The following is a 21,454-nucleotide window of genomic DNA, read 5'->3' on the forward strand; positions in this document are numbered from 1 at the left end:
TAGCATGACAGGTGTTTATTGATCTCCTGGAGGAGGAGAGGGCTGGGCACAGCCCAGTTGTCACCTCCTCAGAGACTCCGCATTGTGAATTGCCCCTGCAGGGTCACTTTTATAAAGCATGAAGTAGCCCTGCACCTGGGCAGGGCTGATCTGAGTTGTAGCTTGAAGGACATGATCTGCAAAGGTCTCGGCCAGGGAAGCTGCTTGCCCTGGATAGAACCTCTGGAACATCTGGGTCAGCTGCCAGCGTGAGCAGTGGCCCACGTACTCCTTCAGGTCTACTCGCCCAGGGCGTATCAGGGCAGGGTCGAGCCTAAGAGAAGAAGGCAGCAAAAGCAGAGTCATTAGCAGCAGTGCCACCAGCACCCCCAAAAATGGTCCCGCTAGGGCTTCCCTGGTGGCACAGTGGTTGGGAGTCCGCCTGCTGATGCAGGGGACGCGGGTTCGTGCCCCGGTCCGGGAAGATCCCACATGCTGCGGAGCAGCTGAGCCCTTGAGCCATGGCCGCTGAGCCTGCGTGTCCGGAGCCTGTGCTCTGCAGCGGAAGGGGCCACAGCAGTGAGAGGCCCGCGTACCGCAAAAAAAAAAAAAAGGTCCCGCTGAACCTCCTGATCCTCCTAAGATAGTGAGGGGGTGGAATCTTGCCTCATAGTCTTGAGTACCTCACTCCTCACCTGTCAACATGGTTGGTGGTCATGAACACGATGCGTGCCTCAGTGGAAGCCACGCCATCCAAGGCGTTGAGCAGGCCGCTGAAAGTGAGACGACCTAGACCTTGGTACTTCACTGGGTCTGGAAGAAGGCAGAGATAAAGCGTGAGTGATCATAGCCCTACTTAAAATTAGCATCCCCTTCTACTCCTTACTTACCATGTCCCCCTACTTATCAATGCGTCTTGTGGCCTCTCATTGCTAACCCAGGTGTCCTCCATCAGCTCTCTGGATTTCTCCTTTCTTCCACTGTTCCTCATTTAGAAACACTCCCCCTTCCGTCAACTTCCCTCACTTACTCTCCGCAGCCAGGTCTCGACTGAGAAAGGCAGCATCCACATCCTCCAGGAGCACCAGGCTCTGCTGTGGTGCCACGCTCAGCAGGTGGTTGAGCCGGTCATCAGAGAGGCTGGAGTCTGTGAGACTCAGCAGGCAGATGCTGTGCTGCAGTTCCCCAGCCAGGGCTGTGCTATGGAGGAGGGATAACAGGTAATGGGCAACCTGGGAACTGGTCCTTGGGCCCAGCTGCTTGTTCCTCACTGTACTAGTTTTGTCTCGGAGGCCTAAACCTTTCACCATACCCTGCTAGTGTTCCACATGTCTCATGTTTATCCCGGTTCCTGTTCCCCACATTCATTTCCCTTTCCAACCCCACCAGTCCAGTTTCTCTCCAGTTTGAGGGTTAAGGGAAGTTTGACTCTACTCACATAAAACTGCTCTTTCCACAACCGGGGGGCCCATAAAGCAGGTAGCCACGTCTGTAGGGAATGCCTAAGAATACAGCCGGGATGATTGTCAAGACCTAAAATGAATCATGTACTCTGCCCCAGATGTCCACATTCATGCCCAACTCTGCTCCTTGGAGGCCTGATGACTTTGGCATTGGAAGAAATCATTCCCGTAGACAACGTTTCTCCCCGCTTCGTCTATGGGAATTAGGCTAGAGCTTTATATTTGCCCACAAATGTAAAGCGCTAGCCCACAGCTTTATATCTGGCCACAAAGACCAGCCTGTTCCCTCCTGTTCTAATACCACATCAAAAACAACCTAGCAAAGACCCCAGCTGCTTCTCACCTCTGTCAGTGTACCACTTGGGGTTATCGATGAATTCCCGGATGTCTCTGACAATTCGGTCAGCCAGACCCTGTTCTAGAACCACAGAAGTCAGTGGCCGGCGGCGGCGTGGATAGCCAAAGGGGCGCCATTCAGAGCCCACGGCTGTGTACATCACTGTCTTCCCTTCCTCCTGCTGCAAGGCTAGCTCTCGAGCTGGGAGGGGAGAGATGAGACAAAGCCAATAATTTCTCTTTGCCATGCTACTAGGCAGAGCTGTGCCAAAACAGTTTCCCTCGGGCTTCCCTGGTGGCGCAGTGGTTGAGAGTCCGCCTGCTGATGCAGGGGACACGGGTTCGTGCCCCGGTCCGGGAAGATCCCACATGCCGTGGAGCGGCTGGGCCCGTGAGCCATGGCCGCTGGGCCTGCGCGTCCAGAGCCTGTGCTCCGCAATGGGAGAGGCCACAACAGTGAGAGGCCCGCGTACCGCAAAAAAAAAAAAAAAAAAAAAAAAAGAATATACCAAAACAGTTTCCCTAGCCACCAGTGCTCCCATGGTTTCAGAGCCTCCTGTTCCTCCTCTCCAAACTTCTCTTCCTTTGATGTCAAAGACCCCATCCCTGCAACCACCACCCCCGCCCCCATAAAGCCTGTGCCATCCCACACCTTCCTCCAGGATGTTGAAGAAGACCTTTCGGTCAGTGCCCAGAGCCGTGAAGGTGACAGATTCCCAGGGAGTCCCCGTCTGCAGGTCTATCATCTGCATCTCTCGGCTCCGTTGCACCCGGATCCATTTCCCTTGATACCTGAATAAGAATGGTCAAAATGAGGTGAACGAATGGGTCAAACCCACCTCCCCTCATTCTCCTTTTCCACTCTCAGAGCCCTCTCTGGTTCCCAACCTTACCAGATAAAGTGGTTTCCAGGGCTGGGGACAAATTCAAATTTAGTGGAGATGCGGCCACTCTCGTGCTGAAGGTACGAAGTCTCGACACTGAGGTGCTGAGTTCGGGTACTGTGGCGAGTGAGCCAGCTAAGCAGCCAGGCATAGCTCCTGTCTCGAGCAGGGACTTCCAGTGTGATCATGTAATGGCGCCGGAATGCCACCAGACCCAGTTGGGCACCCTTCCGGGCCAGGGCCAGGGCTGTGCCCACACCCACCAGCCCAAATCCAGCCCCAAAGTAGGGATTGTCCTTCAGGGCCAGAACAAAGTCTGAGAGGGGCATCTTGAAAGGAAAACACTGAATCTTACAGGCCCCAAGGCGTTTTCAAGACCTGGGGGTGGGGAGCAGTGGAGATGGGACAAAGCACAAGATTAGTTTAGAAAATGGACTCTGAAATTCCTCCTCAACACACCCCTCCCCCCCTGCAGAAGCTGGGAGCAGGAAGGACAGGTCAGCATTACTGTGTGCTTCAATATCCTCCCTTTGTGGGGTGGGGTTGGTGTTGGAATGCAAGGGATGGGACTCTGGGCCAGGTGCCCCATTTTGCCTTTCATTATCCTGTTCATACCTGTTTCTTGCCAGACGACTATGTCTGGAGATTCCTTAAACCTGAGAGAACCATATAACCGGCTTCACATCAGGATAATGGATGGACAGAATTTTTGTGGTCCCTGGGACCAGCTGAGTTAGAAAGGGGCCCACTGGCCAGAGTTAGGAGGGGATGAAGAAGCTACTGTCTTCTGTCAACCTGTCAGTAACCTCATGCCTTGCTATTATGAGTCATGTACTTCAAATATCCTCTCCTCTCCTTTACATGCTAATGTCCTGTTTAGCTTTTTATTACCTCCCACCTAAATTGCCTCTTCAAAATTAATTTTAGGGGCTTCCCTGGTGGAGCAGCGGTTGAGAGCCCGCCTGCCGATGCAGGGGACACGGGTTCGTGCCCCGGTCCGGGAGGATCCCCCATGCCGCGGAGCGGCTGGGCCCATGAGCCATGGCCGCTGAGCCTGCGCGTCCGGAGCCTGTGCTCCGCGGCGAGAGAGGTCACAATAGTGGTCCGCAAAGAAAAAATAATAATAATTTTAGTTCTTGAAGTGGCATCTTAATGGGTCTCCACGTCCTGCTTCACCAAACTGCTACACAGGGGTCCAGATCTTTCTTCATAAGGATCTGCTTGAATCCCACTACTTTCCCTACTCCAACACCTCCAATGACTGGCTCTCAACAGGTCCCTGAATTAGGTAAAAACTCCTCTGCCTCCACAATACGGGGCCCACCTACCTTTAATGGCTTAGCTCCTAATACTCTCTGTTGAACAAATATACAAACCTCCTTCTTCCTTGCTCAAGCAGTTCTCTTGACTCGGAATGCCCATTTTATTTCCTCCATTCTCTCCAGTTGAAGTCCCGCCCATCTGCTACTTTCTCCAAGATTTCCTCGAATTCCACCCCCAATAAAATGTGACAGGGCCTGATTCTAGACTGTAAGATCCCGAAAGGTAGGAGGTCAAATCTTTTCTAGCACACCTCACCCGCCCCCCTGCCACTTTGCTCTACGCCTGGCACGCAGTTTGGTGAACTGACAGCAGTGACCTCCGCTGAAGCTCAGAAGAGGATCCAGAATTCCAAAATTCGTATGCGTGGAAGGTTACAGACAGAGCCCTTCCCCCTCCCGGTCCTTGTCGGTCGCCCAGAAGCCCCCTCCCGAACGCCCTCTACACCCCAGCGCGCGCCTCCAGCAGCGGGGTTTGGAATAATCGGTCACTCCCCCGCCCCTTACCGCCATGACTCTCTGGCCCTCCCTCTCGATGGTTTCACCCCTTCGCTCTTCAGTGAAGCGCCGCTTCGCCCGGCCCCCGAGTTGTTTCATCTACTTCCCGCCACACCCACCAAGAAGGCTATGCCACTCTGCTCCACAACTCTCGATGGTACTCTTTGGGCCTCAAGGCCAGGAGGGGGTGTGGGGGTGAGGAACGATCGACAGAACCATAGAGTACTCCGCCAGCCTCACAGAGGAAGAGAGAGCGGCCTCCAAATGCCCGGGTGCTAGAGGCGGCTGGGCCGGAGGCGGTCGCACAAAAGGAGTCACGGGAGGCGACTCCAGCCGCTGGTCGACCATAGAGGTGAGGCTCCCGCCCGCGCAGGGCCGGGAGGTAAGCGAGCGGCAGCGGGGCGGGAATTAGTAGGGAGTGCGGGTGGAGCAGGCCGGAGGCAAAAGTTTCTCGAGCACCAGGGTGAGGGGTGGGCCTGGGCGGTGGGAGCGCTCGGGATAAGTGCTGGAGGGAGCACGGCGACGAGCGAGGCCCCGGCGCATCACATCAGCCGCCCCGGTGCCTCGGTCGCGTCACTGCCCTAGACCGCGCCCGGTTACCCGCTGCCTCTCCTTAGGACCATAAGCATGACGATGCTCCATCCTAAGCCTTGCAGGTTACAAAACGGCTTTTTCATTTGCTGGCACTTGTGATTCCCGCTCCCGCCCAACGATGTGGACGCTGTCTGTCATCGCTTACACTTTACAGATAGAAAAGCTGAGGCCCCGAGAAGCGAGGGGATTGTATCTGTCCAAGGCCACGCGGTGAGTCAGAGCCCACAGGAAAGTGGAAACCGGGTGCCTTGGTCCCCAGGCTGGATCTCATCCTTTTCCCAGGCCTTCTCTCTGCCTTAATTTGTCCTTTCTCTTTCTCAGTACCCGTGCCCTGAGGATAAGTTCATTTCTTCTCTTGTGCCCACTTATGTCCCACCTCACTCCGCCTTCCAGCGGCTCAATCTAGACGACACCGCGTCCTGCTTGGCTCCCCCCTAAGGCAAGTATACTGCCCGAGCTGGAAGACTCCCGAGAGCAGCGATGATAAGTGGAGGCTGTGGTTTCCAGAGAATCCTCTGAGGGCGGAAGTGCCCTGCCCTGCCACCTTCCGAATTTCCGTGATCTGAGGCTTTGAGTTGCCGAATTCTCAGCTGCAACCTGATTTCCTAACCCTAGACCATTACTCGACCTCCATGACTCAATTTCATGAAATGATTACTGTCATTCTTATTAATTCCTAGTTATTTAGCTTAGACTAATTTTAGCCGTGTATAACAAGATATGCAATTTACTTGATATTCATCTCTCAGTTGTGTTCCAGTGTTCAATGTGAGGCCATAGTCAATTTGTTAGAAATTTCTCCAGGTGTGTTAACTTGTAAGGCATCACTGATTTGATATCTTAGTAGAAGCCTAAATTTGCTTTGATGCATTTCTGTGTCTGGAGTTCTTCACTAGAATTCCCTTATTTGTCTGACTTGCATAGACTGTTGTGGTTCAGTGAAGTGATAACATCAATAAACTCCACTCAGAAAGCTCCAAGTCTAGGGAGGGAGACTGATAGGTAAATGACAGTGCAGTGTGACACAGTTTCTGACAGAGCTATGTACAATGTGCCATTAGGACCTCAGAGAGAGAAACTTAGATGAAAGGTGTCCGGAAGCCATCCTAGTGGAAGTGACATTTGTGCAGATTCTTAAAGGATAGTTAGGAGTTGGTTAGCCAGACAAGAGAGATGGCAAAGGGGAGAAGGCCCATCAAGCCGAGAGAGGGATGTGTAAGGTTATGGAAGCAGAAGAGAATGTGGTGAGTCTGGGGAATGGCAAATCAATGACAAGTTGAATCATCAGTTCAGAGATCTTTTGCGGAGAGAGGTGGAAGATGAATCTGGAGAGGTCAGCAGGGGCCAGATCATGAAGGAAGGGCTTTGAGCTAAGGAATAGTGAGATCATAAAATGTTAAGAGGGGAGGGGACCTCTGAGATCCCTTGGTCCCACCCAATTTTATTGCAGGTAAGAGAACTGAGACCCAGATTGCTTAGTAATTTGACCAACATCACTTAGCTCCAAGAAACAGTCTTTAATATATTGGCTACAACTTCTTGTCTCTTTCCTATATTGATCCCTATTAACATGTTTATGCTTTTTGTTCTAAACATTGTCATAAAAAGAAAATTTCTAGGTTAACTACGTATGGCATGCTGCCATGCAAGGAAATGCCTAATTGGGCAGGCACTGGGCTGTGCACCCACACCAAGTGGGAAGAAAGTGAGAGATCTAATTATATGTTGTTTGGTTTTTCTTCTGGTTGGATTATCAGCACGTAAGAGGACATAGCACACAAGTTGGTGGTGATGACAGACCCTTTGTTGGACTCACAGCCAGCCAACAGCACTGGGGAGATGGATGGACTGTGCCCTGAGCTATTGCTGATCCCCCGACCTCTCTCTAACCGTGGACTCCTAGAGCCTGTCCAGAGCCCCTGTCCTTCTGGGAGCCCTCCACCTTTGCCTGCTGACCCAGGCTGCCTGCTGGTAGAAACCACAGCAACTGAAGAGGACACAGAGAACATGGAGATCATTGTGGAAGCAGTAGCTGGAAACCTGTCCCCAGGTGCTCCTGGAGAGACCCCAGGTACCAACACAGTTGCTAGCAGGCCAGTGAGACAAGCAACCCTGAGTTTTTGTCTGTGCTGTGTTTGATCGTTGTATATAAATATGATGAAGACACAAGGTAGCATCCTATTTTTATACTTAGAGATGTTGTAATTTGATTTGCAGTTGGTGAATGTTGATTGAAGTCTGGCGAGGTGGTGCACAACTTGTACCAAGCTCTTGGCAGTCTATCCCTGCGAGGGCTTCACGTCTGCTAGGCGGTAATCCAGAAGGGAAGACCTTTCTGACACCTCTGCCCAGTCCTTACTCCTATAGTCCTCAAGGATTCTCTTCTCCACGTTGACCCTCCCACCCAGGAACTGCAGCCAGGGATTAGGCAAAAGGCCCAGCCTCTCTCCACCACCCAGGGCTTGGCAGGGCTTCCTAGCAGTACTTCCCTGCTCTAGTTTCTTGCGGATAACATACTTACATCACCCAAGGCATGCCGTTAAGAGTGGGAGTTGAATAATTTATATTTACATTAGAAGAAAGAGTCCTCCCTTTAATCTTCCCACATCTCAACTTCTTATTTTTAGGTAACTTCCCTGTTTTGTAACTGTCGTCTTCCAGCTACAGTTGTACCATTTTTCCTTGGTAGTGTACAAAGAATACTGGGAAAGATTAGCTAGTTTGATTGTATAATATTTCTAAACTTTGATGTGGTGAAAGAAATAATAAATAAATTAAAAAGGAACCTGGAAAAACATTTGCAATATATAAAACATTTGCAATATATAAGAAAGAGTTAATATCTTTAAAATTCAAAGAGCTCCACAATAAGAAAAAGAAACAGTATTTTTTTAGAAAGGGAGAAAAGAAATCTATGTGCAATTTACTAAAGAAGAAATGAAAATAGTTAATAACCATAAGTATATTCAATCTCACTAACACAAATTCCAGTTTAACTATAAGATGCCATTATTGTTTCTCAATTTTGGCAGAAATCAAGCAATTTTTATAAAACTAGTGTTGGTGAGGCTATGGGGGAAACAGACACTATCTTATAGTTTATAGAGTATAAATTAGCATAAGTTTTTGAAAGTCAATTTATCCATGAAACAAATTTTAAAAGACATGTACTCTGACCTAGTAGTTCTACTTCTAGGGATCTGTCCTATAGAAAGAGTCACACACATGCACAAGGATGCAGGAATAAGGATGTGTAGGGCAGCTTTATTTGTAATGGTTGGAAACAACCCAGATATCTATCAGTAAGAGCAAAATTTCATTTTGATTTACCCGTGCTCTGAAGTACCATGAACTGGACCAAAAAAATTAGGTAGATCTAAATGTCCTACTCATAGATAAAAATATCCCTGATATATAGCAAGTGAAAATAATTTTTTAAAATGCAAATATCCGGGGCTTCCCTGGTAGCACAGTGGTTAAGAATCCGCCTGCCATTGCAGGGGACACAGGTTCGAGCCCTGGTCTGGGAAGATCCCATGTGCTGCGGAGCAACTAAGCCCGTGTGCCACAACTACTGAGCCTGCGCTCTAGAGTCCGAGAGCCACAACTACTGAAGCCAGTGCACCTAGAACCCATGCTCTGCAACAAGAGAAGCCACTGCAATAAGAAGCCTGCTCGCCGCAACTAGAGAAAGCCCACGCACAGCAACGAAGACCCAAAGCCAAAAATAAATAAGTAAATAAACTTTAAAAGAAAGCAAATTGCCAAAAAATGACCCCAAAAGGTCTGAAAGGATATAGACCAAATTATGTGTGTGAAGGTGGGAGGTGGTCATTCTTTATATAGTTCTGTTGTTGCACTGAATTTTTATTTAAACAAAAAAATAATAAAGAGAAAAAGAACCACCAGAATAAATGTAGGACAAACCTGGGCTCCACCATTAACAGGCATGGTGGCCTTAACCTTGCAGCATCCCAGGTCCCTCTTCTCATAGGGCAGTTGGAGGACCAAGCAAAAGTGTTTCCTAAGCCTTTCTTTGTCAAGGTCCTGCCAGTTGCTTAAGAAATGGCAGCAAGTGGAGCAACTAGACCCATGCGCCACAATTCCTGAGCCTGTGCTGTAGAGCCCGCAAGCCACAACTACTGAGGCCCACGCGCCTGGAGCCTGTGTTCCGCAACAAGAGAAGCCACCACAGTGAGAAGCCCACATACCGCAACAAAGAGTGGACCCCGCTTGCTGCAACTAGAGAAAGCCCGAGCGCAGCAACGAAGACCCAATGCGGGCAAAAATAAATAAATAAATTGATTTAAAAAATAAAAATTATCAAAAAAAAAAAGAAATGGCAGCAATTATTATGAATGTGATCTGGCTCATCTCAGAAAGGATGTCCTCCATTTTATGAATTACTGTGCCTTTGAAAATCTCTTCACAGGATATAAAATAACGCTTTGTCATGTATATTGCAGATATTTTCCTCAGATTGTCATTTTCTTCTTTTGGAAGTTTCTAATTTTTTATTTGGGCAAAACATATCGCCTTTTCTTAATGCTTTCTGGATTTGGTTAATACGTGTTACATTCACTTCACAAATATTTATGAAGTACCTACTTTGTGCCAAGTATTGTGCAAGATACTGGGAATCCAAACACACGTGCAAGATAGACCATCTTTGACCTTAGGGGGCTTTGAAAATCAGACTTAAGGTGTAGAATCAGACTTAAGTCCATCTCCATTCCATGAATGTTAAAAAATTCACCTACATTTTCTACTGGTAACTAACTCCTCTGAGTCTTGTTCTGTCTGATTCTGTGCCTTTCTCTGTCGGTCCTCTGCCTGCAGGTGTCCTGGTAAAGGTGGTGGAGGTGTACTTCTGTGAGCGCTGTGAGCAGAGCTTCGCAGAGCCCACTCTGCTGTCCCTGCACCAGTGCACTGAGACCGTTATACAGCCTGTGCAGGGCCTTGCTAGCCCCCCCTGCTCTGTAGAGCTGCCCCCCAGCAACCTCACTCTCCCTGGCCCTCTGCAGGGCCAGAGCCCACCAGATAGCCCCCTGCCATGCCCTGTGTGTAGACAGGAGTTTGCCCAGCCCCAGGCCCTGAAGAGCCACTTCAAGATTCACCGGGGCACTCCAGATGCCTTCTCCTGCCCAGAGTCTGGCTGTGTGTTCTCTGCTCAAGATCGCAAGGGTCTACAGCACCACCTGAGGCAGACCCACAGAGCGCTTCCCGTGCCCTGTTCTTTCCGGGGCTGCCCCCTGCTCTTCGGGAGCCAGCAGGGCATGGAGCTGCACCGGCAGGGCCATTACCCTTTCCACTGCAACCACTGCAGCTTCGTGGGCTCCAACATCAAACTCTTCCGGCAGCATCAGCGGAGTCACGGGGCCGGGACACAGGGAGAACTGTCTGCTGTTCAGGGTCTTCCATCGCAGGAGCTGCTGCCAGGTATGAGGCCAAGGACCCAGCAGTATCCTGCCTGGATTGCAGCTGCAATTGGTCTGTAGCAGAGGCAGTTGTTACTAATGCCATGAATGTAAGCCTGAATTGAAGAGAATCCGGGGTAGTGGCTCAGGAGGACGGGATTATCAGCTGATGTGGGAAGGCATCTAGACACCCCGGACCAGGCAGAAAATATGGGACAAAGAGGAAGTCTTTGTCCATGACAATGAATGAAGTTTGACTTAAGCTACACTGTGGCCTTCAAGTTACTTAACCAATGTCTCTTCTGATCCATTTCAGAACTTTCTGAGGGCAGAAGCTAAACTGCCCATCAGTGGCTGTAGCCATTGGTAGAATGCCTGTAGACTCCTTTTTAGAGCAAGTGGTATTGGGCAGAAGAAGCTGGGGTTATTTTAAAAAGAAACCCTCAAGGGAGGTGGTGCTTCAATGATTCTTATTCCTCTTGGTCTCAAAAAGAGTGTGGGGTGAGCAGAGGAGCAGGAAGAAATAGAGAAGCCAGGCCAGGAGAGGCCAGGGTTCTGATGAGAGAATTTGGCTCGCTAAGACTGATTTGTGCTCTGGTACAAAGAGAAGATTCCTCTTTCCTGGGAAAAAGTCATACATCTTTGCCTTACTGAGGCAGCTGCCTCTAACTGAGGGAGAGAAGGAATGGATTTGAGAGCACAGGATGTGATCCTGCATTGCTGAGTTGGGTTTCTCAGTAGAAGTTTAGAGGTCAGGGATGTTCACCCACACTGAGCCACCAGCCGTTAACCCTGGGGACCTGAGCCAGGGAAGTACAGTCTAGTCCGCCCATTCTCTACCTCTCTGCCCCCTCCCCCCACTGAAGTGACCTCAAAGATCTTGCCTTCAAGGGGTCCGAGGTTGGTGTTATCTGAGGTTTGATTTACTTCAGACTGGAGCATCACTGACAGCTTAGCTCCTGGTCTTCCTATCCCTGTCTTGTGTGGGAGTAAATTAATATACTTAGAACCCCGGATTCCCTTATGCTAAATGGTGGGAGGTGAGAAGTACAGGCACTCGGCCCTGCATTGGCTCCTCTAGTCATCAAGCTCTTTGCATCTTCAGCTCTCAGAGTGTCCCCAGGAGAGGGAGAGCCTTCCGAGGAAGTAGGAGCACCCTTGCCTGGGCAGGAGTCAGCTGAAGAGGAGGACATAGAGGAAGAAGAGGACAGTGGCAGCCAGAACTCCCAGAAAGCCCTGGAGAAAGGCCAGGGGGCTCAGCGGTTGGAGGGTAATGATGTGATGGGGCTTGAACCTCTTGGTGGTGGGGAGGAACGGACAGTGGGGAGCGTGGTATTGAGGCTCTGGGATTTGGTTTCCTGAGTTTGAGTTCAGATCCTTCCGTTCCTAACATTCCACTTTGACATGTCTAGTGGGAAAGTGATAAATGGGCACAGACCCTGGTGACACAGGGTAAGAGTAAATAGAGTTTGCTCTCGGGGCTGGTTTTCCCCAGGCAGAAAGCTCTTTTGTGAGGAGGGGGAGGGTGATATTCATATTATGAAGATGCCAGGGGTTTTTGACTGGCAGCCTGTCTTGTCTGACATTGAGCCCCCTAAGGTTGTTTTTCTGAATCCTTGCTTCCCAGTTTACCGTCTGAGGAGAGCAGCATTTGAAACCCATCCCACAGGGGGCATACTTACCCATCAGGTGACCAGGAAGGATCTGATTATATTTATTATCAGCTCTCTATGCCCCCAGGGTTCAGAAGTAGGAGTACTTTACCTTCTCTTCCCTCTGCTCACTCCCTGTGGGGTTCTTTTCCTTCCAACCAACCCTACTGATTCTTCCGCCTGCCCTCCGGGTCAAGGACAGGAAGAACAAGAATGCTCCGTCAAGATTCTTCTTTTGAGCCTTTCTAGATAAAAGCTCAAGAATAGTGGGTGGTGGGGTGAAGCACTTCTTAAAGGTCACAGCAAGGGCAGAGAAGTCCTTGTGATTTTGTTTATCTAAATACTTGAATGACTTCTCTCTTCTTCGAGGCTACAAAGTTTGAGATGCTATTGTTTGGTTTCTTAGAAAGAAAGGAACAAGGCCATGCATGCATGCATAATTTGTCTGGGCAAATTGTGGTTCTCCCATTAACTGGCCAGCCCCTGACCTATCGAAGAATCTCACTCTTAGCCCTCCCTGCCTTTCCCTCTCCCAGGAGCTGTGGCTTCTGGCACCGAGTCCCTCTTCAAGACCCACATGTGTCCAGAATGCAAGCGCTGCTTCAAGAAGCGGACCCATCTGGTGGAGCACCTACACCTCCACTTCCCAGACCCCAGCCTCCAGTGCCCCAACTGCCAAAAGTTCTTCACCAGTAAGAGCAAGCTCAAGACCCACCTGCTGCGGGAGCTGGGCCAAAAGGCCCACCGCTGCCCACTGTGCCACTACAGTGCAGTGGAGAGGAATGCCCTCAACCGCCACATGGCCAGCATGCATGAGGATATTTCCAACTTCTACTCAGATACCTATGCCTGTCCTGTCTGCCGGGAGGAGTTCCGCCTCAGCCAGGCCCTTAAGGAGCACCTCAAGAGCCACACCGCAGCAGCTGCGGCCGAGCCGCTGCCCCTTCGCTGCTTTCAGGAGGGCTGTAGCTACACGGCACCCGACCGCAAGGCCTTCGTAAAGCATCTGAAGGAGACCCACGGTGTGCGGGCCGTGGAGTGCCGCCATCACTCGTGTCCCATGCTCTTCGCCACAGCAGAAGCCATGGAGGCCCACCACAAAAGCCACTATGCCTTCCACTGCCCCCACTGTGACTTCGCCTGCTCCAACAAGCACCTGTTCCGTAAACATAAGAAGCAGGGCCACCCTGGCAGTGAAGAGCTGCGCTGCACCTTCTGCCCCTTTGCCACCTTCAACCCGGTGGCCTACCAGGACCACGTGGGCAAGATGCATGCTCACGAGAAGATCCATCAGTGCCCTGAGTGCAGCTTTGCTACTGCCCACAAGAGGGTGCTTATCCGCCACATGCTGCTGCATACCGGTGAGACGGCTCCACCCTTCCCACCGTGTAATAGTGGTGATGATGGCAAACGGGAGCGTTTACTGTGTGCCAGACACCTGGAGGGCTCTGCGTGCATCGCGTAGGACTCATCTGACCTAGTGTTCCTAGAGATAAATCTAGTATTTGCAGTTTACAAATAAGCCTTGAGTGTCACTCAGCAAGTAAAGTGGTCGGGCTAGGATTTGCGGCAGGTGGGATCTTTTAGTTGCGGGATGCGGGATCTAGTTCCCTGACCAGGGATCGAATCCAGGCCCCCTGCAGGGAGTGCAGAGTCTTTACTGGACCACCAGGGAAGTCCCGTGCCTCACCTTTAAAGCCCTGTCGGGTTCTGCCCACCCCTAATCAGGCATGGGTGGGTCAACACCCAGCCTGCTAAAGCAAAGAAACCCAGACCAGGACAGATACCTTCCTTTGCAGTTCAAGTTTTGTGATGTGCTGTGAGAGATAGTAGGTGAGGGAACTGAGCCATCCATATATATTATAGCCTTGAAAGCCGTGACACTGAAACATGATCACGTCTGGTGACCTGAAAGTTGCGGGGTTTTCAACTGAGGCTCTTAACTGGTTACCAGCATTACTGATGCTTTGAGTAAAAACCAAACCAGGCTTCCTGCTATAGCATCTTCCCATTTGTGATCTCTATGTAAGCATTGGTGGATTGACAAGACATTAAAAAATCTCATCGAAGATTCTTTAGTTTGGGAGGACAGTTTTTAGGCAGCTTGTGGCAAAGCCATTGTTGTTTCCATTAAACAGTTCATTTCTATACAGTCACAAAATCTCATTTTTCTGAGGCTTCTTAAAATCTCACATCTATACAGGCATACTTTTTTTTTATTTCACTTTATTGTTCTTAGCAGATACTGTGTTTTTTTCTAAATCGAAGGTTTGTGGCAACCCTGCATTGTCAGGTGATAGTTAGCATTTTTTAGCAATAAAGTATTTTTTAAATTAAGGTACGTACACTGTTTTGTTAGAATGTTATTGCACACTTAATAGACTACCGTGCAATGTGTGAACATAACTTTTACGTGTACTGGGAAACCAAAAAATTTGTGGGACTCGCTTTCTTGCGATATTTGCTTTATTGTGGTGGTCTGGAACTGAACTCACCATCTCTCTGAGGTATGCTTGTGTAGTGCTTTATAGTTTTTTCATATATATTATCTCATTTAATCCATAATAACGATCTTGTAAGAAAGGCAGGTAAAGATGAGAAACGCTGAACATTTAAATGGCCTGTTTCAGGATCACACAGCTGGTATCAGAAGCAGAGCCAGAACACCACGTTGCTTGCCTTTCACCATAAGGAGAGGGGCTGAGTGGGTGGGCAGGGATAACAGGGAATGGTCCTGAAAGAACATGGCCCCAGCCTCACCTGTTAGCGCTAGGTCTCGACCAACATACAGGGACAGGTCGTCACTGAGCCCTTTAACCTTCATATCAGCCATGTGAGGTCAGTATTTTTGTTGCCCCCTTTTTGGAGACCAGGAAACTTAGAGGGGTTAAGTGACCTGCCCGAGGACACACAGTAGTAAACACAGTGAACCACTGCCTAATAGCTCTATGGTTTCTCTGTGCCTCAGCTTCTTCGTCTGTAAAATGGGATAATAAAGGGCTGTTGTGAGGATTCAGTAAGAGAAGGCATTTTTATAAAGTGCTCAGAAAGGTGCCTGGCACGTAGTGAGCACAGTGTAAATGTCGGCTATTAATATATTTATTACTGTGTTGGACTCCGGAGTCAGAGTTGTTAACCACTGTGTTGTATTGCCTAATTTTTTCTCCTCCTCTTCCACAAAACTGGAACGAATTGGGCTAAGTGGAGCAGTTGGCCACTAGTGCCAATAAGCTGTATAACAAATCCAGAATGGACTTTGAAGCTACTTTTGAAAAGCTAGGTCTTCACTTTCCCCCTACCTTCCTTGGCGTTAGGGTGGAAGAGTGGTCGTCCCAGAGGGCTGTGAGGCAGCATTAACTTTTGCGAATAGCACCTCAGCTTCCACTCCTGCTGGGCATCAGGGCGAGCCTGCTGGGGAGGACGGTCTGTCGCTCCCTCGGTCCGTGTCTGACTTGTGTTCTCTCCCCGCTCACCCCCATCCCCACAGGCGAGAAGCCGCACAAGTGTGAGCTGTGTGACTTCACGTGTCGAGACGTGAGCTACCTGTCCAAGCACATGCTGACCCACTCTAACACCAAGGATTACATGTGCACCGAATGTGGCTACGTCACCAAGTGGAAGCACTACCTCAGCGTGCACATGCGGAAACACGCGGGCGACCTCAGGTATGAGCACACGCGTGCCTCCCTCCCTAACCCAATGACCTGGAGCTAAGCTAGCCGCCTCTTAAAGTCAGCTTCTGGCCCCATCTCTCTTCTGGCCCCAGAGAGACTCCTCCGCACGGCCCTCTGCTCCTGTCATCTCGGCTCTGCTGCCTCTAGCTGACCTCTGCCTGTGGCCTAGTGTGCACTGTGTGAGCTCTCTGGGCTCAGGGAAGGGGGTGTAGACCCAGAGTAGAGGCCCAGAGACTAAGGTATCATTTGAGTTCTGAGTCCAGTCCTGGTGAAGTAGATGGGCTACGCCTGTGGCTCCAATCCTGGCCACGTCCAAATCCAGGCAAGTTCCCCTCTGACCTGTGGGCACAGCTGGCTAGGGGGTTTCTCCGTGGCTTTCACGTCTCCGTGGGGGAGTGGGATCTAGGCACAGAAACCTGCCCCGTGGGGCTGTAGCCATGTCAGCTCCTCAGAAGTCCACAGAGGTTGACTGATTCATGATACCCTCCCGTTAGGAAGCAGTGTAGAGTAGGGGGTAGAACACAAGCCCTGAAGCTAGACCATCTGCCCTTCACTTCCTTTGTAACTCGAGGCAAGTTACTAACTTCTGTACCTTAGTCTCCTCACTAAGACGATTAAATTAGATGATGCATGTACAACACTGAGTGTAGAGCTTGGCCCATAGTAGGTATTTATACAGTTTCTGGTAGTTGCTGTGATTAATTTATGATTGTGATTTTTCCCTCCTCACCAGATACCAGTGCAACCAGTGCTCCTATCGCTGCCACCGGGCTGATCAGCTGAGCAGCCACAAGCTTCGGCACCAGGGCAAGTCCCTGATGTGCGAGGTGTGCGCCTTCGCTTGCAAGCGGAAGTACGAGCTGCAGAAGCACATGGCTTCCCAGCACCACCCCGGCACGGCCGCCCCACTCTACCCCTGCCGCTATTGCAGCTACCAGAGCCGCCACAAGCAGGCCCTGCTGAGCCATGAGAACTGCAAGCACACCCGCCTCCGAGAGTTCCACTGTGCCCTCTGCGACTATCGCACCTTCAGCAACACCGCCCTCTTCTTCCACAAGCGCAAAGCCCACGGCTACGTGCCCGGGGACCAGGTCTGGCAGCTTCGCCATGCCAGCCAGGAGCCAGAGGGAGCCGGGCAGTGCCCAACACCCCCACCAGACTCAGAGCCCTCAAGTCAGCTGTCTGCCCAGCCTGAGGGGCCGGACCATGACCCAGGGACGGTGGTGGACCCCGGCTTGGATCAGGCCCCGCCAGAGACCAGTGAGGAGGACAGTGCTGGGAAACAGGACGGCGGTGAGGTTCCCCAGGGGCATGACCTAGTTGGCAGCCCCAGTCCGGCGGAGGTAGATGAGGGAGGCTGCACGCTACACCTAGAGGCCCTGGGAATGGAGCTGGAGCCTGTGGCCAACCCGCCCCTTGAGGAGATCACCGAAACAGCTCCTGTGGAGTTCAGGGCCCTGGATCCCTCAGGGCCTCTGAGACTGGAAGGGCCAGATGGAACTTTGACAGAGCTGTCTACCTTTGAAGGTGCTGGAGCTTCCGGCTTGGGTGCTGAAGAGTCCATTCTGGAAAAGTCGGTCTCTGAGCCCCCTATAAATCCCCCTTCCTCAGAGGAGCCCCCTAACAGCTGGGTGGGAACCTTCAAGGCAAATCCACCCACTGAGACAGCACCCCTGCCCCAGTTCCCTGAATCAGAGTCATTACTCAAGGCCCTAAGGAGGCAGGACAAAGAACAGGCAGAGGCGCTGGTGCTGGAGGGGCGAGTTCAGATGGTAGTGATACAGGGAGAGGGGCGGGCTTTCCGCTGCCCACACTGCCCTTTCATCACCCGCCGGGAGAAGGCCCTGAGTCTGCACTCCAGGACTGGGTGCCAGGGCCACCGAGAGCCCCTCCTCTGCCCTGAGTGTGGAACCAGCTTCAAGCAACAGCGTGGCCTCAGCACCCATCTGCTGAAGAAGTGCCCTGTCCTCCTCAGAAAGAACAAGGGCTTGCCCAGACCAGATCCACCCATCCCTCTGCATCCTCGGCCCCCGGGCACACCGGCCTCAGAGGATGCAGCAGGTGGGAAGCCCCCACCTGCACCATTAGAAGTAGAGATCATGCTCCCAAAAGATGCTCCTTCCAAGCTTCCTGGGGAGCCAGAAAACATAGAGGAGCCTGTTGCCACACTCTCCGGCTCCACAGTCCCTCCTGCAGAAGACTCCTCGCCCACAGAGGCCCCTGAGAAGTTCCACTTTGAGCAGGGCAAGTTTCACTGCAACTCATGCATGTTCCTTTGCTCTCGGCTTTCCTCCATTACCTCTCACGTGGCTGAAGGCTGCCGGGGTGGACGTGGCGGGGGAGGAAAGCGAGGCGCCTCCCAGACCCAGCCTGTTGTGTCCCTGCTGAGCAGCAGGGACTCTGCTCCCCTGAGCAGTGGGAGTGCAGAGCGCAGCCCTGGTGATGGGAATGCAGCTCTGGTTCCAAAGCAGAAGGGGGCTCGCTTCTCCTGCCCCACATGTCCCTTCAGCTGCCAGCAGGAGCGGGCCCTGAGGACTCACCAGGCCCGGGGCTGCCCCCTTGAGCAGTCTGGAGAGCTGCGCTGTGGCCTCTGCCCATTCACCGCTCCTGCTGCTGCTGCCCTGAGGCTCCACCAGAAGCGGAGGCACCCTGCCGCAGCCCATGGCCCCCGGCCCCCTCTTCAATGTGGGGACTGCGGCTTCACCTGTAAACAGAGCAGGTGCCTACAGCAGCACCGGCGGCTGAAGCATGAGGGGGTGAAGCCACATCAGTGCCCTTTCTGTGACTTTTCCACCACCAGACGGTACCGGTTAGAGGCTCACCAGTCCCGACACACAGGTGTTGGCCGCATCCCCTGCAGCTCCTGTCCCCAGACATTTGGTACCAACTCAAAACTGCGCTTGCACCGGTTGAGGGTACACGACAAAACACCCACCCACTTCTGTCCACTCTGTGACTATAGTGGCTACCTTCGCCATGACATCACTCGCCACGTTAACAGTTGCCACCAGGGCACCCCAGCCTTTGCCTGCCCCCAGTGTGAGGCCCAGTTCAGCTCCGAGACAGCACTCAAACAGCATGCTCTGCGCCGGCATCCCGAGCCTACGCCCCCTGTCCCTGGCTCTCCCACGGAGGCCACTGAGGGCCCCCTGCACTGCTCCCGCTGTGGGCTACTGTGCCCCAGCCCTGCCAGCCTGCGAGGGCACACCCGGAAACAGCACCCACGGCTCGAATGTGGGGCCTGTCAGGAGGCCTTCCCCAGCCGGCCGGCATTGGACGAGCACCGAAGGCAGCAGCATTTCAGCCACCGCTGCCAGCTCTGTGACTTTGCTGCCCGGGAACGGGTGGGCCTGGTGAAGCACTACTTGGAACAGCACGAGGAGACTTCAGCAGCGGCATCCTCAGCTGGGGATGCTGGCCAGCCCCCTCTGCGCTGCCCTTTTTGTGACTTTGCGTGCCGCCATCAGCTGGTGCTAGATCACCACGTGAAAGGGCACGGGGGCACCCGGCTCTACAAGTGCACTGACTGTGCTTACAGCACCAAGAACCGGCAAAAGATCACCTGGCACAGCCGCGTCCACACTGGGGAAAAGCCCTACCACTGTCACCTCTGTCCCTATGCCTGTGCTGACCCCTCTCGCCTCAAGGTAAGGTCAGGGGCTAGGGGGTCTGGGAATGGAAGGAATGCAGGTTGCGGAGTTAAACTACCTGGGTTCTTTAATCCTGACTCTTCTGAAAATTAGCTCTGTGACTTTGGTCAAGTCCCTTAACTTCTCCAAACCTCAGATTCCTCATCTGTGAAGAGGGGATAATACTTCATAGGGTTGCTACAGAGATAAAATTCCATAATACATGCTTGGCATGTGATAAAGGCGTGTAATAGGTTGTAGATAACCTAGATAACAGCTGACATTTACTGAGTACTTACACTGTGTGGGACACTAATTTTAATCCTTTCAAAAATATGAGATATACTTTTACTGTTTCCCATTTTCCAGATTAATAAACTGAGAATTAGGGGTAAGGTTGCCCAAAGACACAGCTGATAAGTGGCAGAGGTGAGATAGGGCAGACCTGGGGTCGGCCGAATGGGTTCGGGTTGCGTCAGAGTGACTGGCCTTGGAGACCTGATTGGCAGTGGGGAAGAATGGGTAGGATTGGTGCAGGGAACAGGATTATCTGCCAACAGTTTCTCTGCCTGCTTGCTCTATTTCCACATCCAGTGAGTACCAAAGGGTACACATTTTCTGGGTGTGCTCTTTGCTCTTCCCTCCTCCAGTACCATATGCGGATTCACAAGGAGGAGCGGAAGTATCTGTGCCCTGACTGTGGCTACAAGTGCAAGTGGGTCAACCAGCTCAAGTACCACATGACCAAGCACACAGGTGAGTCTGCATGGTTTTGACAGGCCTGAGGGGTTCCCCTGTGCCCTAGCACACCCAGCCTCCCTGAGGTGGTGTATGTCCTTACTCAGATTTGGGGTGCACAGCTGTTTTCACATCAAGGGTAGTAGGTAGACTGAAAAGCCAGAATAGCTTCCCAACCCACTGAAAGCCTATCAGAATCAGGAGAGAGGTGAACCTGAGAGTCTGGACATGTGTACTTTGCGAAAGCTTCCCGGGGTATTATGGCACAAGGTCACCCACCTCCGGTTGAGGACCTCCAACTCAAACATGAGTGACTGAGCGGGTCTGCCTGGTCCCTACAGAGACAGGATGGAACTATCATGAGTGAGGAGGAGAAAGTAGAGGGTTCAGCTGTTATTTGTTTATTTATTTATTTATTTTGGCTGAGTTGGGTCTTTATTGCTGCACACAGGCTTTCTCTAGTTGCAGCGAGCAGCGGCTACTCTTCGTTGCGGTGCGAGGGCTTCTCATTGTGGTGGCTTCTCGTCTTGCGGAGCATGGGCTCTAGGCGTGGGCTCAGAAGTTGTGGCTTATGGGCTCCAGAGCGCAGGCTCAGTAGTTGTGGCGCATGGGCTTAGTTGCTCCACGGCATGTGGGATCTTCCCGGACCAGGGCTTGAACCTGTGTCCCCTGCATTGGCAGGGGGATTTTTAACCACTGCGCCACCAGGGAAGTCTCTCACCTGTTTTTGTTTTGTTTTGTTTTGTTTTGTTTTTTTTAAAGAATGAAAGAATCAGAGGCCCCATACAGTATTATCAAGATGACTGTGGGCTTTTTTTTTTTTTAAGAAGATGTTGGGGGTAGGAGTTTATTAATTAATTTATTTATTTTTGCTGTGTTGGGTCTTCATTTCTGTGCAAGGGCTTTCTCTAGTTGTGGCAAGCGGGGGCCACTCTTCATTGCGGTGCGCGGGCCTCTTACTATCGCGGCCTCTCTTGTTGGGGAGCACAGGTTCCAGATGTGCAGGCTCAGTAGTTGTGGCTCACGGGCCTAGTTGCTCTGCGGCATGTGGGATCCACCCAGACCAGGGCTCGAACCCCTGTCCCCTGCATTAGCAGGGAGATTCTCAACGACTGCGCCACCAGGGAAGCCCCCCTCACCTGTTTTAACTTGTCCTTTTTTTTTCTCCTGGGTAAAGTCCATGAACCACAGGTTCTCAGAGAAGGGTTAATGATGGTGTGCCTGTGATTGTTGCATATGCCCCCCCCAAGTAAAGGAATTAACCAGATGCA

General features: G+C 51.6%; 2 protein-coding genes across 8 annotated transcripts in view; one reads left to right on the top strand and one right to left on the bottom strand.

Annotated features, from left to right (window-relative positions):
- On the bottom strand, positions 1 to 4,669 carry LOC132522098 (mitochondrial chaperone BCS1). Of its 3 annotated transcripts, none has more exons than XM_060152114.1 (8): positions 4,489 to 4,662; positions 2,672 to 3,040; positions 2,431 to 2,570; positions 1,786 to 1,980; positions 1,418 to 1,481; positions 1,010 to 1,179; positions 675 to 792; positions 1 to 313 (listed from the first exon to the last, which is right to left on the bottom strand). In XM_060152114.1, exons 2-8 carry the CDS (start codon positions 2,989 to 2,991, stop codon positions 61 to 63), a joined length of 1,260 nt encoding a protein of 419 aa, XP_060008097.1. In that variant the 5' UTR covers positions 2,992 to 3,040; positions 4,489 to 4,662; the 3' UTR covers positions 1 to 60. The 3 variants fall into 3 exon arrangements, with proteins under 3 accessions (XP_060008097.1, XP_060008099.1, XP_060008100.1); XM_060152116.1 differs by lacking the exon at positions 4,489 to 4,662 and adding an exon at positions 4,039 to 4,349; XM_060152117.1 differs by lacking the exon at positions 1,418 to 1,481 and having other exon boundaries at positions 1,010 to 1,174; positions 4,489 to 4,669.
- ZNF142 (zinc finger protein 142) overlaps positions 4,580 to 21,454 on the top strand; it is a 22,222-nt gene continuing 5,347 nt past the window's right edge. The window contains exons 1-10 of one of the 5 annotated variants that reach the window (XM_060152108.1): positions 4,580 to 4,861; positions 5,097 to 5,283; positions 5,395 to 5,512; positions 6,831 to 7,144; positions 9,913 to 10,512; positions 11,596 to 11,760; positions 12,679 to 13,503; positions 15,630 to 15,807; positions 16,550 to 19,463; positions 20,096 to 20,201. In XM_060152108.1, the coding sequence (XP_060008091.1) occupies positions 6,865 to 7,144; positions 9,913 to 10,512; positions 11,596 to 11,760; positions 12,679 to 13,503; positions 15,630 to 15,807; positions 16,550 to 19,463; positions 20,096 to 20,201 (5,068 nt within the window). In that variant the 5' untranslated portion in view covers positions 4,580 to 4,861; positions 5,097 to 5,283; positions 5,395 to 5,512; positions 6,831 to 6,864. The remainder of the gene's footprint in view (positions 4,862 to 5,096; positions 5,284 to 5,394; positions 5,513 to 6,830; positions 7,145 to 9,912; positions 10,513 to 11,595; positions 11,761 to 12,678; positions 13,504 to 15,629; positions 15,808 to 16,549; positions 19,464 to 20,095; positions 20,202 to 21,454) is intronic. The other 4 variants (XM_060152107.1, XM_060152105.1, XM_060152109.1 and 1 more) reach the window with 4 other exon arrangements.

Source organism: Lagenorhynchus albirostris, chromosome 6 (assembly GCF_949774975.1).
Source record: "Lagenorhynchus albirostris chromosome 6, mLagAlb1.1, whole genome shotgun sequence".
In the NCBI taxonomy this organism is placed as follows: domain Eukaryota; kingdom Metazoa; phylum Chordata; class Mammalia; order Artiodactyla; family Delphinidae; genus Lagenorhynchus; species Lagenorhynchus albirostris.

What these genes read in the sequence shown, in the direction of transcription:
- LOC132522098 (XM_060152114.1), bottom strand. Translation starts at nt 2,991, where the DNA reads ATGCCCCTCTCAGACTTTGTTCTGGCCCTGAAGGACAATCCCTACTTT. An exon ending in CAAGTGGTACACTGACAGAG is followed by an intron (nt 1,482 to 1,785) that starts GTGAGAAGCAGC and finishes CTGTATTCTTAG; the next exon opens with GCATTCCCTACAGACGTGGC. An exon ending in TGTGGAAAGAGCAGTTTTAT is followed by an intron (nt 1,180 to 1,417) that starts GTGAGTAGAGTC and finishes CCTCCTCCATAG; the next exon opens with CACAGCCCTGGCTGGGGAAC.